Raw genomic sequence first — 17,977 nt, 5'->3', positions numbered from 1 at the left:
GCCGGTCTAGAAACATGCCAGTAAACGGAATCACCGGCACATTCATTCCAGACCAGCATACTCCTAACGAGGCCCATATTATTGAGGGAAAGAGGATTAGGGAGTTCCATCATGAAACAGGAGTCCCAATCACCATAGGGGGAGTTTCTCCCTGTGAGGTCCTCCTGCTTTTTTCACCCCTAGGGAGACTATCGGATAGCAGCCTAGCCTCCCTAGCCTCACTGGGAAGACCTCCTTGGGGAGAAGTGGAGTGATCCCTTCAAGTGTCACAAATGCCTCCACTGTGTCTTGCTTCTCAAGGATCTAATTGGGGATTCCATGGAGGCAGCATGTACGTCTACTCTTTTGTATACTCGCGCTAGTTCAATAATGTCATCAAGGGGTAGGGGCTTTATTTCAAATTGCTTCCGGAATGTGGATGAGGTGCATCCTTCTATTATTTGGAGGCGGATTTCTTCTTCATCAGAAAAGTTAGCAAACTGGCAGTGGACCATTTTTTGGTGAAGTCTTGTGACAAATTTGCCAATGGTTTTATTTGGCTGTTGATGGCACTGATTGAATATGTATCTGTCACAGTCGTACATTAGTTTCTTTTTCAGAGCTTCATTGAGTCTCATAGAACGTCCTTTCAACCTCTGGAATTGTTTTTATAATTGCTTTAACCTCTTTCCCTGCTAAGTTTGTAAGAATGCCAGTGGTGCCAGGTGTTTTGTCATCACCCACAGCCCTGATAAAGTCTGTGAAGTCTTCAAGCCACTCCACCCTCCAGTTTCCTTTATCATGTTGTGTCTGCAGTTGGAAAGGCAGGGGTTTTCTAAGCATTGCAGATCTTGTGCCTGAGGTTGGCAGTACCTAGGGTCCGGCTTCAATATCTTCCATGATGCCACTCCATCAGGTGAGCAGCGTTGGTTGGCGTCACAGGCTGGAAACACCAGGTAATAATGGATGCAGGCTTGTCAGGATCTAGCAGCCAGTAGGTACAGCAACCAGGATTGGCAGTAATGGCAGGTCTTGCAAAGATGCCATAAGCAGGATTTAGCAACTAGCAAGTAGAATTCAGTAGAAGTATTGCGAGTGGCAGGGTGTGGATTAGTAGTAATGGCAGGACTTGCAAAGATGCCATAATCAGGATTTAGCAACTAGCAGGTAGGATCCAGTAGAAGTATTAGGATTGGCAGAATGAATGACTTCAACTAGGACTTCAACTGGGACTGATTGAAAGGAGGCGCAGCAGGATTTGCCACTGCCACATGTGCGGCAGGATTTGCCTAATCCAATGGAAATATTGAATGCGTGGCTTGGGTGCAGTCTGCCAGTGCCACCATGCAGCCTTGTCCTCGGTGGAGTGGCGGACTCTCTCTTCAGTAGAACCGGGTGGCCGCAGGCAGTTCTGTTGTCGAGCAGCAGGCACTCTCTTTTCATGCGCCTGGCAGCCATAAGACACACTCCGGCGGATGCGTGACTTGAACTAGGACTGATTCAAACCCTGATTAGGAGGCCCAGCGGGCAGTCGCCGACAGGTCTGGGCAATGCTGCAAGGCATCCCAAAGCGAGGCAGGGTAACTGCTGTTACCATCAGCTGCCTGGGAGAGGGGAAGCCCAAACATTCCTTCAGCCTGCTCCTCTCCTCCCCCCAGCTGCAGAGACATGCAGTCTCGGCAACACAAAGCCAAGAAAGGGTGAGGTGTGAGCAGTCACCTCACCCTTCCTCCAAACAGCAAGGTGCTAAGCACCAAAAGGAAACCAACAGTCAGACAGGGCCCAGGTTCAAAGACCTGCCCCTACCAGGGGGCCAGACAGTCGGCTATCCGGCCAGGGGCTGCAACAACAGCAGCCCCCACCACTTACATAACAAAGACTCAGGGCCTCCCTGGGTCTTATAAATAAGAGCAGCATGCTCTGAGTAAACACAATCTTGTTTGTGGACCCTGAACGGGGAACCAAACAAACAGGATGTTCACTGTTTACTCAATGTCTTCCAACCTTTTTGCTTCTTTAGCAAACCTTCGGAGTTTGCTGTACTCCGCAGTGTCTGTGTTTTCCTTTCTGAACATTGTTATGTTACTGTTCAAAACACTCAAGATGGGCAAGCGAGCGGCGAGCGCTGGAGAAACACAAAGATAAACATCCAGGGACACGTGCCGTGTGAAAACATTTCAATCCAGCCCGAACAAAGGAAGAAGAGGACATCCGATCAGCACGGCACGGACAGTGTCAGTTTCAACAAAAACTTTCAGGTGAGCCGCCGCGCTGATAATGCCACCGCATTACGAGGTGAATAGATACATGTACTAAGAATCGGAAGGCACCGCGGGCATAATTCATGCAAAGTCTGTAGGAAAGAATGTTGCAAGCGGAGCCCCCGGACTACAAGGAAGACTGCGCATGACAAACACAACCTCAAATTAAATACAGGGAAAGTCGCAGCCAGCCAAGTGGTACGGCGAACTGAGAGCTCGCATTAACATCCACGCAGAGCTCACTAACGCAAGTTCGAATCCCGGCCGGGCCAAATCCAGCCGATCATTCTTCCAAAGCTGTCACATGTGCCCCTGCACCGAGGCTAATATTTAAACACAATGAGACACACAATAACAACTTTTTGTAATGCCTGAGTAGTTTAAATGAACACCACACACTGTGGGTAATAGGAAGCAGCGCTTAGACCCGTCTATGGCATTTATTTAAAGGGAGATTCAATTTCTTTTTTGGCTATATGAACAGCATATGAAAAAAGGTTCCCAGGCCTACCACAGCAATATTTATCTCCTTAAACAACGTAGAGCCAAGCCAGCTTCAGGGGCAAAGGGATTTGGCAAAAAACATAAGCTAGAACACGGTGTGGCAACAGCTACCAGTTACCCAACACGGGCAACAAATATAACAAGCTCAAAGTAGCGCCTAATTACAACAGCCAGCCAAAGCCTTGATAAAACGTTTTTTCCCTTTCCTGTAACAGGCCAAAGAGGAACATGGGGCCCAAACGGAAAACACAGGCACCCACAACACCGGCACAAAAACCCAAATCACTGCAGCTTTTAGCAGTCATCGAAGCACCAGAGCACTACGGATGGGCATGGGTTAGAGAAAACATGTACGGCCTACCCAAGGAAGGAATTGCCAGGCCACCCAGTCAAGAGGAGGGCGCAGCACCATCAAAAAAGAGAAAACTATCAGAAGGCGCCAACAAAGGTAACAAAAAATTGTCAATACTATGTGAGAATATATCTGAATTACAGCAATTAATGCGCGAAACGAGGGGGAAGCAAACACAGCCCGCAGGGGAACCTGGGGCTCCAAATCCTACCATTGCACTAGAACCTGCAATAATGGTAGTCAACCCCCCAACAATGCCACCTCCAGCAGTCCCACCTCGACAGGTGCCAGTAACACCCACAGCAACCAACGCAATGACCCCAACAGCTTCAACAACAGATGCATGCAGCACGTGCATTAAAAGCATGGGCAACCCCCATCGTAGACACCACGGGCCTGACAGGGTCACCTGGCAACAGCACAGCAGACATAGTAACGATCTGTAACGCACAGTCAGAGTTAAAAATGAAATCTTTTCAGACTGAAATATTAAATAGATACAAAAGATGCCTGGCATGGGACATTGCCACCACAATCAAAGAGGCCATATGGGCCAAAGAATTCATAGAAATCTTTTCACTAATAGAAGCCCAGCGCAAAGGGAAAGATGTGTTTAGAGATCCCAAAAAGATAGAGGAAAAAGCTATTGCCAGAAACGCCCAGGTGGAACAAAACTGGGACAACTGGTTGCAAGCCTTTGTCATCCTAGCAACAATATACAAAGAAAAATTCCCCATGGATTGTAGAAAGCTCTCGGCATATATGGATACAATAAGAGAAGTAAAAGTCAACCAGAAAGGGAAGACATGGCTAGCATATGATATTAGATTCAGGAGAAGCATGTCAGAGAGGCCAGCCATTGAGTGGGACGAGGTCCAGAATGACTTGGTACACCCTCCAAGCCGAGGCCCTGTAAACATCCTCCAAAAATAACAAAAATACACAAGGTAACAGGCCCAATGATAACGATAAAACCAAGAAAGGGGAACAGCCCTTTCGGAAGAACCAGCCAGGGGCGGCTAAAAATAATGTCCACAAAGTAGGGATGGACAATTTCCATCCCTGGATGAGCTCGCTCTCACTTCCCTTGTTGGGTTCCAATTAACTCTCAAAATGATTTGAGACACTTCGTTCAGTGGTTATGTTCCAAATGATCAATCCACAATTCTTTATGCAATTTTTTCAAGTATTGTTATTTATTCCTGACCAGTCAGTGTCACAATATTATTGCCAATGCATTTCGGAGCTCCGTCCATCATCAGGGCTATTAACACTACTATCTGGAAATCAGTGACATATCCATCATTGTAATCCAATCCCAATTATTCACCATGAAGTGAAATCCGTAAAAAAATGTGTAAAGAAATTCACACATACCAGGTTTTGGTTATGATCCACAGTGGGGTTCAAACAATGCAAAAATACAAGAAACACAAAGAAATTCATTGTAGACCATTGTTAGACACTATTTTCTTGTATTAATTCAAAGTATGCACTTAAAGGTCTCTACCTGTTTGGCTTTATATCCCCCAGAGTGTATGTTCATCTATGTAGAAAGTATTCCTATGCAGCACATGTTCTGTAAGTTAAATGTTTGTATTCATTACCACCATAAATTGGAATTACAGCCCTCCTGTAACCCTGCGCATAATTCTCCTCCCCTCATTCTTACCTCTTAGTTGCTTCACTGTCTTGACACGCTGGCTGCCCAAAGCAGCTGCTGCCGTCTGTGGTAGTGTTTATGAGCACTACTCATTTACACGTGTGCGCGTGATGTCCTATTCTGTGCTGCTAATCACTCTTGCACGTGCGCGTGTGATTCTGCCACCTACTCTCGATCCTCTTATTCCATGGACGGTCTGTGACAGGTACATTTGTGCACTCAGTCACTCTTGCCTTGTTTATTTATTACCTTAGGGAATTAAAACAATTATTGATGATGCTACGTGCATATCTTTACTAGTATGCATGTCGGTCGAATGCGCGTGCGCGCGTTCGTCCACTATGCAATTGGGGGCCCACGCATGCGCTTGGGTCCCGTATATCGTGTCTCTCCTTAATCCACACCTGGGAAAATCTCTATAACCATTACCTGTATTTCAGTCAATATTGCAACGCCCCTTCTCCAAATTTCTATATTTATAATTACCAGGGAAAAATACATTCGAGGACCAATTACCAATTTACTACCCTTGCTGAAGGATGTCGTTCACATAGGTAATCATAGGTGATCATATCTGTAATTAAATCAAGAGAATCCACTCCCAGGCAGTAAATTACTGCCTTACGTCCCACAGCGGGTTGATTCCCTGCTGGACATAAGACGCACTATTTTGCAAAATGTATTGCAATTACATCTTTCAAATGTTCATACTGTCTGAAATTTCACAAAAAGCACATGAGGTTCATCTCCTCATTTATGCCCCCTGGTCCCGGTGAGTCAAGTCGATCTATCCAGAATGACTCTCGTTGGTTCAATCTCCTTTCCACATCTTCATGTGCATTTTGTTGTCTGATGACTTCCAGGATCTGTATCCTCATCTGGCTAATATTATGCTTCATTGAGTTCCAGTGTCTAGCCACCGCTCAGTTCACATTGTTGTTCCGAATGCACGATCTGCGCTCATTCCATCGTAGATTTCCTGGTCTCTTTGATTGTCCTACATAATAGGTGCCACACAGACATTTGATGCCATAGATTATGTTAGGTGTGTCGCATGTTGCATATCCCCTTAGCTTTATTTTTTCGCCCGTACGGGGGTGGTCTACAGTATCTCCTTTTGTTATAAAGTTACAGTTACTACAGTGTAGGCAGGGATATGTTCCTTTTCTTGATGTCTCTAATGATTTCTTTCCAGGTCTTGTCTTCACCAGTCTATCTCTTAGGTTTGCACTCCTCTTGTACGCAAAGGTAGGTGGTTGTCTAAACAAGTGTTCGACTCTCATGTCATTTGTCAATGTGCTTCAATTTTTCTTGATTACACCCTTGATCCTGTTGCTCTGTACTGAGTAACATGACACGTGGACCATATTCGGTTCTTTCTTCTCTTTCTTGGTGTCACTGTTGGTGGGTTCCCTCAGTCGCTCTTTGGATGCTTCTATCTCTGCAGGTTTATACCCTCTTGCTTCAAATCTTTTACCCATGTTCTCGATCTCTGTCGCACATGTTCTTGGGTCATTGACAATCCGGTTTACTCTCATCATCTGACTGAAAGGTAGATTCATAATTAGGCTTGGTTGATGGAAACTGAGGCGGTGGAGAAAATTGTTGCGATCTGTCTCTTTCCTATAGATGTTGGTTGAAAAACTGTTATTTTGAATTTGTGTGGCCACATCCAGGAAATGGATTGGAGTTTTCGAAGTTTCATGTGTAAATTGTATACGTTGGTCTATATTGTGGAGGTATGCAAAAAAGTAATCAAGGGATTCCTCTGTGCCGATCCATATTCCGAAAATATCGTCTGTGAATCTGACCCACATTGAAATATAATTTCTCCACACTGCATGGTCAAGCACAAAGTCCTTTTCAAATTTATGCATAAAGGTATTTGCATATGTAGGGGCCATTGAGGCCCCCATTGCTGTGCCGGATGTTTGAATGAAGAACTTGTTTCTATATTGAAAATATGAGTTTTCAGATATAAATTGTAATAATGCCAAGATGAATTCCTTAATTGCCTACACATCTCCTTCCTTGAGGAGTAGCCATTCGATTGCTTCTATACCCAAATTGTGGGAGATTGAAGTGTAAAGGCTCTTTACATCAATGGTAAACATAATTGAGGTGTCTGTAAATTCATTCTTTCTCAATAATTCCAAGAAATGAGCAGTGTCCTTGATGTAGGTATCTGTTTTTTGTATCAATGGTTGTAAAAACTGGTCAATGTATTCACCTAATGGTTGTAGCACACTATCTACTCCAGAAACTATGGGTCTGCCTGGCGGTTTGATCAGACTTTTTTGTATTTTAGGCAACATATAGAAATTTGGTATCCTTGGATGTTTGTTGGTAAGAAAGGATCTTGTTTTTGCACTTATCCACCCTAGTTCTTCTGCTTTCTCCAAAAGTTCTTCCAGATTTTTCAATATCTCGCTTGTGGGATCATTATCCAGCTCTGAGTACACACCCGTGTTCTTCAGTTGGTCCATACATTCATTATGGTAATCCTGACTATCCATAATTACAAGTGCTTCCCCTTTGTCCGCTGGGCGTATGGTTATCTCATCATCTCCATATAGACCTTTAAGCAGATTGAATTCATTTGGTTTCAGATTCCCATATTTGGGTTGTTTAAATGACACTCTTTTCAAGTTTTTAAGCACTTGTCGATGGAAAATGTCTATGGATGGAACATTAATCGGTGGCATGAAGCTGCTTTCTTTCTAAATTCTTGTAATTCCTCTGGATCTTGCTCTTTGAATTGCGTCATGTCGAGTTCATTAAAAAAAACTTTTAGTTTCAGTTTTCTAACCAGTTTGAATAGGTCGATCTTAGTCTCAAACAAAGTTGTACTGTGTGTAGGTACATAACTTAGGCCCTTCTGGAGTAACATCTCCTCGTTTTTTGTTAGTATTCTTGATGATATATTCACAACTAATTTTTTTTCTGTCCCGCTCCCCTGGTCACTCAGTACAGAGCAACAGGATCAAGGGTATAATCAAGAAAAATTGGAGCACACTGACAAATGACATGAGAGTCGAACACTTGTTTAGAGAACCACCTACCTTTGCGTACAAAAGGAGTGCAAACCTAAGAGATATACTCTTGAAGACAAGACCTGGAAAAAAATCATTAGAGACATCAAGAAAAGGAACATATCCCTACCTACACTGTACTAACTGTAACTTTATAACAAAAGGAGATACTGTAGACCACCCCCGTATGGGCGAAAAAATAAAGCTGAGGGGATATGCAACATGCGACACACCTAACATAATCTATGGCAGCAAATGTCCGTGTGGCATCTATTATGTAGGACAATCAAAGAGACCAGGAAAGCTACGATGGAATGAGCACAGATCGTGCATTTGGAACAACAATGTGAACTCAGCGTTGGCTAGATACTGGAACTCAATGAAGCATAATATTAGCCAGATGAGGATACAGATCCTGGAAGTCATCAGACAACAAAATGCGCATGAAGGTGTGGGAAGGAATATTGAACCAACGAGAGTCATTCTGGATAGATCGACTTGACTCCCTGAGACCAGGGGGTATATAAATGAGGAGATGAACCTCATGTGCTTTTTGTGAACTTTCAGACAGTATGAACATTTCAAAGATGTAATTGCAATCAATTTGGCAAAATAGTGCGTCTTATAAAATACTAATAGAGAATCCACGATATGTCCCGCAGGGAATCAACCCCCTGTGGGACGTAAGGCAGTAATTTACTGCCTGGGAGTGAATTCTCTTGATTTAATTACAGATATGATCACCTATGATTACCTATGTGAACGACATACTTTAGCAAGGGTAACAAATTGGTAATTGGTCCTCGAATGTATTTTTCCCTGGTAATTATAAATATAGAAATTTGGAGAAGGGGCCTTGCAATATTGACTGAAATACAGGTAATGGTTATAGAGATTTTCCAAGGTGTGGATTAAGGAGAGACACGATATACGGGACCCAGGCGCATGCGTGGGCCCCCAATATCATAGTGGACAAAGGGCGCGCACGCGCATTTTACCGACATGCATACTAGTAAATATATGCACGTAGCATCATCAATAATTGCTTTAATTCCCTAAGGTAATAAATAAACAAGGCAAGAGTGACTGAGTGCACAAATGTACCCGTCACAGACCGTCCATGGAATAAGAGGATCGACAGTAGGTGGCAGAATCACGTGCGCACGCGCGAGAGTGATTAGCAGCACAGAATAGGACATCACGCGCGTAAATGAGTAGCGCTCATAAACACTACCACAGACGGCGGCAGCTCCTTTGGGCAGCCAGCGCGTCAAGACAGCAAAGCAACTAAGAGGTAAGAATGAGGGGAGGAGAATTATGCGCAGGGTTACAGGAGGGCTGTAATTCCAACTTATGGTGGTAATGAATACAAACATTTAACTTACAGAACACGTGCTGCATAGGAATACTTACTACAGAGATGAACATACACTCTGGGGGTTAAAAAGCCAAACAGGTAGAGACCTTTAAGTGCCTACTTTGAATTAATACAAGAAAATAGTGTCTAACAATGGTCTACAATTAATTTCTTTGTGTTTCTTGTATTTTTGCATTGTTTAAACCCCACTGCGGATCATAACCATAACCTGGTATGTGTAATTTTCTTTCCACATTTTTTTACAGATTTCACTTCATGGTGAATAATTGGGAATGGATTACAGTGATGGATTCCAAATAGTAGTGTTAATAGCCCTGATGATGGACGGAGGTCCGAAATGCATTGGCAATAATATTGTGACACTGGTCAGGAATAAATAACAATACTTGAAAAAATTGCATAAAGAATTGTGGATTGATAATTTGGAACATAACCACTGAACGAAGTGTCTCAAATCATTTTGAGAGTTAATTGGAACCCAACAAGGGAAGTGAGAGCGAGCTCATCCAGGGATGGAAATTGTCCATCCCTACTTTGTGGATATTGCTTAAACCTGGTGCCTATGCTAAAGGGTGAGTCCCCATAAATAATTGTGAATGAACTAGCAAAACTTTGAAATTCAGCAGTGCCCACCCTACCTCCTAATTCCGGCTAAAAATAATGCCCACAGACAGAACAAAAACCAATCCTCTAAATCCAACATTCCATGCAGAGATTTTGGGAGAAACCAGTGTACATGGGGCAAAGAATGCTGGTACAAACACACCTGCACAAACTGCAACAGTGACCATGCAGCAAGCAACTGCACCAAACTACCAGCCAAAAAAGAATGACACCCCATTTTTAGAACCGGGAAGAACACCCATCAACCCGGGCAATTTTAGAGAAGCCCTCAACAACTACCCAGACAAAGAAACCAGCGAGGCAATATGGAAGGGTTTCACTAACGGTTTCATCATCCCGTTTAAGGGCACGGGGTCACAAACGGTCCCGATGAACCTGAAGTCAGCCAGGGACAACCCCCTGATGGTTAAGAGCAAAATCAAGAAAGAACTGCTACTAGGCAGGATAACAGGTCCCTGGGATCACATGCCTTTAAATAACTACTTAATATCTCCATTAGGTTTGGTCCCCAAAAACAAACCTGGGAAAATGAGGCTAATCCATCATCTTTCCTACCCCGAAGGCCAATCACTAAACGACGGCATCCCACACACGGAATCCACCATATCTTGCACACATTTCCAAGAGGCGGTAAGACTCATACAGGAATGTGGCAGGAATGCCCTGATGGCCAAACTGGACATCGAATCTGCTTTCAGACTCTTGCCAGTCCACCCAGATTCACAGCAGTGGCTAGGTTTCACTTTTAATAACAAATTCTATGTAGACAGATGCCTCCCCATGGGATGCGCAGTATCCTACGCACTATTCAAGCAATTCAGCTCTTTTTTCCAGTGGGCTTTCCAAAAACATAGACCAGGGACCAAAATAGTACATTACCCGATGAGTTCATGGTAATGGGACCGCCGAATTCTGGTGAATGAGGGCCCTAGCAAAACTAGAACAGATGGCCGCACAGTGGGGAATCCCCCTGGCTAGAGAAAAAGACACCAAACCAGACACCACCATAATTTTCCTGGGGATTGAAATAGACTCAGCAAGGGGTTTTTTGCAGAATCCCCAAAACAAAAATAACAGAACTTCTGGAAAAAATACAAAGCCTGATAACTAAAGACAAGTGAAAGAAATACAATCTCTAGCAGGTAGTCTCAACTTTGCATACAGAATAATACCCCAAGGGAGGATATTTTCCAGAAGCCTGGAGCTAAAAATTGAAACATTCACCAAACCCCACCTACACATCCGGCAAAGCAAGGTGGTGAAACAGGACCTGGAAACAAGGGCAAATTTCCTTAGAGATTTCAACGGGACCTCACTTTGGCGAACGCCTTTGAACACTTGGACAAATAGGGTCCTATTCACTGATGCAGCCGGGAGCCAGGGGTTTGGAGCCATACTAGACTCAGAATGCGTGGCAGGCCACTGGCCCAACTCATGGCAACTGGCAGGGTGGACAAAAAACATCACCCTCCTAGAAATATTTCCCATCTGGCTAACCTTACACATCTGGGGCAGGCAGCTAGCTAACACTGAGCTATTGGTCTGGTGCGATAACATGGCTGTAGTTGGCTCCATAAACAGAAGTCTACCAAATGCCCTTTAGTACTGAAAGTCCTACGAGCCATTACAGCAGTCACACTACAAGAAAACATTGTGGTCAAAGCAAAGCACATTTCGGGGGCGAATAATAACATTGCTGATGCTTTATCTCGCTTACAGTGGCCAAGATTCCGAGAGCCAACGCCACACGCCCAAGAACAGATGACGCCAATACCAGTGGAATGCTGGGCAATAATGGGAAACCAAGAATAACGGCATCAATGCCAGTGCCAGCGAGCCCAGGCCGGGATGCCCTACATAAAACAGGCACCTCAAAAACAGGTGCCAACAACACATTGGCATCAATGCCAGTGCCAGAGAGCCCAGGCCGGGATGTCCAACAAGAACCAGGCACATCAAAAACGGGTGCCAACAACCTCTCAGGTTTCCTAACGGAAATGGCAGAGAAAGCATTGGCAAGCACTACCGCAGCGCAGTACAGTAAGTGCTTACAAACAGTATTTAAAGCCACAGGTCTAAACCATGTAGAGTTAATAACGATTAAAGACATAGAAGTATTTTTAAAATGGGCACTGGAGCAGGGTTTCAAAAGAGATTGGGCAAAAAGACACCTGGTGGCAATCTCATATTTTTCAAAAATACGGGGCGATTCAGACCCTACCCAGAACGCCCTTATCTCCTATGCAATGAAAGGATGGGGCAGAATAGAGGGCCCCCAAGTGGACACCCGCCGACCCCTTGATTTCAACAAACTAGTGCAGCTAGCAAGCCAGCTGGAAGCCATATGCTGGCATCCATAAAAGATAAGTTTATTCAAAACAGCATTTTTTCTAGCCTACTTCGGGGCTTTCCGGGTAGGAGAAGTCATCGCTTCTAGCACCAAGGCCGCAAACAGCTGGAGGTCAGGGTGAGACAAGAGAGCGTTAGCATAGAAATTCAACAGTCAAAAAATGGGGGCCAAAAGAACCATTAACATTTGTTGCATTGATGAAGCAACAAACTGTCCGGTTTGTATCACCAATCTCTTATTACACACAACGACCCAAGGTGGGGGGGGAGGTAACTGATCCACAAGGATTCATCGGCGCTAAGCCGCTACCAATTCAAAGGGGTGCTGATGAATGCAATCAGCAAAGCAGGGTGGGACCCCAAGGGTTTCGGCACTTACTCTTTCAGGATAGGTGCCGCCACTTCAGCATGGCAAGGAGGCCGAGCACCTCAACAGCTAAAAAACATAGGGGGTGGAAGTCAGATTGCTACAAAAGATATATCAGACCACAGCTGATATAGCTTCCTCCTCTCATATTTTCTTTCTTCTCCCCCCCTCAACTCCCTGCAGAAACAGCCAGCGAAGGGAGGACCGCACTCCCATCAGCATGGATAGTTGGCCACTCATTTGTTTTCAGGACAGGCAGATGGGCAGAGGAGACGAAAGATGGGCCACCCTTCAGAAACACCATTGCTTCATGGTGGGGGTACAGAGGCCTACGGTGGGCCGACATCCACGAAACACTAGCAGAGCTGGTCGCATACAGAGACCCGCCAGAATTCCTGATCATCCATCTAGGGGGCAACAACCTGGTCTCCATTGGCAGGAGAATTTTATTCGAGGACATCTGCTCCTCCCTTGCGGGCATCTCACACAATTGGAGGGGTACAGAAATATACTTCTCGGCCATTTTACCCAGAATGAAATAGTTAGGGGCCAACTGCTACAAATCTGTGGACACTTCTAGAAGATAGCTCAACAGGGGGCTAGAAACATTCTGTACAGCAAGAGGGCTGGGCTTCATAAAGCATCCGGCTATTACACTTGGCAACCCGGACCTTTATCTCCACAACGGCACCCATTTATCTAACTAAGGCATGGAGCATTTCTTTCGAGAAATCACATCCACTCTCACCTCCAGGGGTTGTCTTTAAGGGATACTTCTGGGGGAACTCGGCCAGCCGCCAACCTGCCCGCTTGTGGCGGCACGGGCCAGAGGGGGTAACCTCAGGACCCGGTCCCCAAAAGTATGATTACTAATATGATATTTGATTATTGTTATTGCCATAACCATATCTGTACAATGAAACCCTACAGCCTTTTATTGCCAACACTTGACACAAGTTGTGAGCCAATTATTACGGGTGAGGGTTTCGGCCAATACTAATGCATGCATATGGGTTCAGCAGTTATGGGCAATGCTGCAGGGCATCCCAAAGCGAGGCAGGGTAACTGCTGTTACCATCAGCTGCCTGGGAGAGGGGCAGCCCCAACGTTCCCTTAGCCTGCTCCTCTCCTCCCCCCAGTTGCAGAGACACGCTGTCTCGGCAACCCAAAGCCAAGGAAGGGTGAGGTGTGAGCAGTCACCTCACCCTTCCTCCAAACAGCAAGGTGCTAAGCACCAAAAGGAAACCAAGAGTCAGGCAGAGCCCAGGTTCAAAGACCTGCCCCTACCAGGGGGCCAGACAGTCGGCTATCCGGCCGGGGGCTGTGACAACAGCAGCCCCCACCACTTACATAACAAAGACTCAGGGCCTCCCTGGGTCTTATAAATAAGAGCAGCATGCTCTGAGTAAACATAATCTTGTTTGTGGACCCTGAACGGGGAACCAAACAAACAGGAGGCTCACTGTTTACTCAGTGTCTTCCAAACTTTTTGCTTCTTTACCACAGAACCCTCCCACCCTACAAAAGAAGGAAGAACAAAGGGGAAAGAAGTACAGGGCACTGTACGGTGCCCACAACAAGTCGTGGGACACAAGAAGGCGGGCATGGGCCAGAGGGGGTAACCTCAGGACCCGGTGCCCAAAAGTAAGATTACTAATATGATATGTGATTATTGTTATTGCCATAACCATATCTGTACAATAAAACCCTACAGCCTTTTATTGCCAACACTTGACACAAGTTGTGAGCCAATTATTACGGGTGAGGGTTTGGGGGTCGGCCAATACTAATGCATGCATATGGGTTCAGCAGTTATGCTGTAGAGCAGCGGACGCTCTCCTTTAATGCACCCTACGGCCGGAGACACACTGTCATGGTTCCAGTGGGCGCTCTCCTCAGTGGCACAGGGCGGCCACATATGAAACGTGGACTGTCTCGGACATTGTAGTCAGAGCGCTACAGAGCAGCGCGGCCTGTTTAAGCTTGCTGCCAGTTGAAACCTATCATTGGAACAGAGAGGACACAACACAGTAATTGAGGATACACATATATTTTATTTCTCTCCCTTTCTCCTCCATACACGGGCCCCTTCCCCCCTCTTCTGTTCCATCTGTTCTTCCACCCAATACCCATTTGACCTTTGCCTTGTACATTGGTTCGAATTCTTAAAGGGCCAGTGTGTAGTCTCACAACACTGAGTGGAAGTAGGATGGCTTGAGTGAAAAGTGATGATGGTAGACTGTCGGAGTGATGCCAAGAAAGGGTGATACAAGACAATGAAGTTGACTGGGGTGAAATGAAGGTACATAACTATTTGTTTCTATCTATATTTAAAGTTTATTTTGTTGTGGACCATTGATGACTGAAAAGTGTACATGTTATAAGACGTGGCACTGTCAGTTGAATATTTTCTAAATTTAAATATATGTATTACGCTTTTTTGTTTTGAATTCACGTTTAGCTAAGATGTACATGCAATGCTGCATATGCAGACAATTAAATGCAGAATTGATTTTGCAGGTTTCCCAGAGCCAGAGCTGACCTGGTATAAAGATGATGAAGAGATGGACCGATACTGTGGATTACCGAAGTATGAAATTTTGCGTAATGGAAAACGGCATACTTTACAGCTATACAAGTAAGCAAGATGTGTTCTGGTTCTCAAAACAACGACATCTTTGCAACAAAATAACCTGGTGCCTGATCATGGGTATGCGATTCTAAACTCAGCGCAGAAATCCCCGCCCCATGCGACTCCTACAGATGTGGGGTTTATTTTGTTGCTTATGTGTAGACATTTCAGTTTGCTTAATCAGATTTTTTGTATGTTTATATTTGATTGTATTGGTTATTTTTAATGTGCCTGTACATCACATGGTGTTTCAATGTGCATCAAGGCCAAAAGGGGGTTGAGGGGTATCAGGGATGAAGAAGAAACAAACACTTGTGTATGAGCGCAATATAAATAAAATATTATCATATCGTGATACAAATAAAATATCATAACACAAACCTCCCTGCTAGGCTTTGAGATATTCGGATCGTGCGAGTGCTGAAACATGAAAATGCAGAGGAGAGGGGAGGAGGGGAAGTGAAGGAGGGGGGGAACAAGTAAGAAGAAAAACGAACAAAACGTTCCTACTAGGCCTTGAGGTGATTTGGAACGAGCAAGTGATGTAACATGGAAAGTAGGTAAGAGGGGAAGGAAGGGACGTGCAGAAGGGGAGGAAGGAGAATACATACGGAGGGAGGAGAGAGGTAAAATCAGTGCAAATGAGCAGATTCAATCACAACGCAAAGTTGGACTAAAGAATGGGTGCACAGATTGGGAAAGCCTTGCCACATGAAGGAGGGGGGCTACAGAAAGTATGCAAGTAAGTAAAGTAATAATGGAATGCCTCACCCTGAGGTGCAAGGGGCTACATCAAGTATCACCTCAAGGTAAAACAGATTCATGCAAACACAGCACACCTGGGAATCCAGTGGATGTGGGTACGTAAAAGGCAATGCACAGCATAGACTGTACAAAGCCAATCCAGTGGCTGCCGGTTGGTAACATGTAATACACAGCACAGGGTGCAAAGTGTCAATCCGGTGGATCAGGCTGGTAAAATACAATACACAGCACAGACTGTACAAAGCCAATCCAGTGAATGCAGGTGGGTAAAAAGCAATATGCAGCGCAGGGCTGTGACATGTCAATGTCAGGGAAGGTAATGTCAATCCAGTGGATGTAGGTGGGAAAAAAGCAATGCACAGCGCAGGGCTGCGAAAAGCCAGTCCAGTAGATAGAGGTAGCCGAATAATAAAACAGAGCGCAGGGCTGGCAATGACCAACCAGAGGTTGAGGCAAGGGACGAGTTGGTAGGTGAAAAGAAATTGGGCAGCCTCATGAGATGCTGCATAGGCTACTTCAAAACGAGCAGAAACAGGCAAGGACACAACAGGTAGGTGCTAACATGCTGAGAGGCCTCACCAGAGGCTAGGGAGACGAGCACACACGCATCTCCAAATTCGCAGCCTGCCAGGAGACATAAGCAGTGTAGGCAAGTGAAGCATAAAAAAAAAGCTGCGTGGACGGCTGAGTGCTGACATTCAAAGGCGCATGCCTTCAGAGCCTCACCCTGCAAAGCGGATTGCCGCACCAGCCGCGGACGGCCGAATGAGGGTGACAGAGGAGCCCCTTGCACGATACATGTAGGAGGAGTATGCGACGACGACCCTTCTTAATTATCGGAGGCGTGGGCGGACCCACGCAGGCACTTCCCCATCCTATAGGATGAACGACGACGACCCACTGACAGAATAGGAGACATAGGATGGGAAGAAGGGAGGGGAAGTAAGGAAGGCAGAAGAGGTGAACGGAAAGAGGCAGTAGGGTGACATGCCTGCCAGGATGAGCAGCTACTTTGGAGAGAATTGCTTAATAAACAATCTCCTGAAATTGATGGAACTGGTGGCAGGGCCCTCCATGCCCGGACAGGCCGAGATGGGAAATGGGAAAAGTCCTGTGCTTTACCGTGTGTTGGGGGGGATCGCCTGCCATGTCCATCCTGCAGGCGCCCCCGGGGTGCTGCTTCCTCACAGCACCAAGCAGGCTCAGCGCCTGTGGGAGTTTGGGGCCTGCCATGTCCATCCGGCAGGCCCCGTGGCACTAGGAGACATCAGTGCAACCGGGGTGGGGGACACAGCCTGCCAGGCTCCTGACCATGCGGACCTCTGCCACTGTCCTGGCACGATGGTCCCATGGCAACAGGGCCTGCAGGCCTGTGCCGCCCCGTGTAGGCATCCGGCCTACATCAGGAAAGGAGACACGGACTCAGACCAACCTCTTATGGAGTCTGCATCCGTTCTATCTCACGTGGCTGCAGGGGCTCCCTTTATTATCTTAAAGAGGCAATACACGTGAGGGAAACACATCCCCTTAAAGGGGCAATACACACGGGAGGGTCACACCTAACACTCCTCCTTTTTCATAATGAACAAACAAAGCAGGACTGAGACATACAGCCGTCCCACCTGTTACAGAACAACAAAGTACTTCTGAGTTTAGGATTTGTGGGGTAGACAAACGGATATGCCACCGACACATACATGGCTAACTCCAACAGTCACAGACAGAATACATACCAAGCAATTCTAAACATGCTTCGCAGGTGACAGTCGTGACCAGTGAGCTGCCGGTGAAATATTGGCAGTCCTACCACACTTTACAAAACCCTTTATTAGCCTGGGGTTCGGAACCGCAACTACAGACAAAGCGCCAGGGTTGGCGACTGGCACTATGTGCACTCCTCGCCACTGCGGGGCCACATTTTCACATTATTATTCTTTATTGAGACCACTCTTAGCAATCGCAGGACCGCAGGAGACCAGTTCACCTTCCATCAGCATCCATCCAGGAGCCACTTCCCAAGTCCAGGCCCATTGATGGTACAGTTCACGGCCGGCAAAGCCACACCTGGTGA

At 45.8% G+C, this 17,977-nt stretch overlaps 1 protein-coding gene across 2 annotated transcripts in view; it reads left to right on the top strand.

The window, feature by feature from the left end:
* Positions 1 to 17,977, top strand: part of ALPK3 (alpha kinase 3) — a 1,238,914-nt gene that overhangs the window by 427,579 nt on the left and 793,358 nt on the right. For both annotated transcript variants that reach the window (XM_069624457.1, XM_069624456.1), the window contains one exon: positions 15,030 to 15,147. In XM_069624457.1, coding sequence (XP_069480558.1) covers positions 15,030 to 15,147 — 118 coding nt within the window. The remainder of the gene's footprint in view (positions 1 to 15,029; positions 15,148 to 17,977) is intronic.

The sequence above is a fragment of the Ambystoma mexicanum genome, chromosome 11 (genome assembly GCF_040938575.1).
Source record: "Ambystoma mexicanum isolate Mex_15411 chromosome 11, UKY_AmexF1_1, whole genome shotgun sequence".
Taxonomy (NCBI): domain Eukaryota; kingdom Metazoa; phylum Chordata; class Amphibia; order Caudata; family Ambystomatidae; genus Ambystoma; species Ambystoma mexicanum.
Note: the sequence above shows the minus strand (reverse complement) of the source record. Positions and strands in the feature narration are given on the sequence as shown.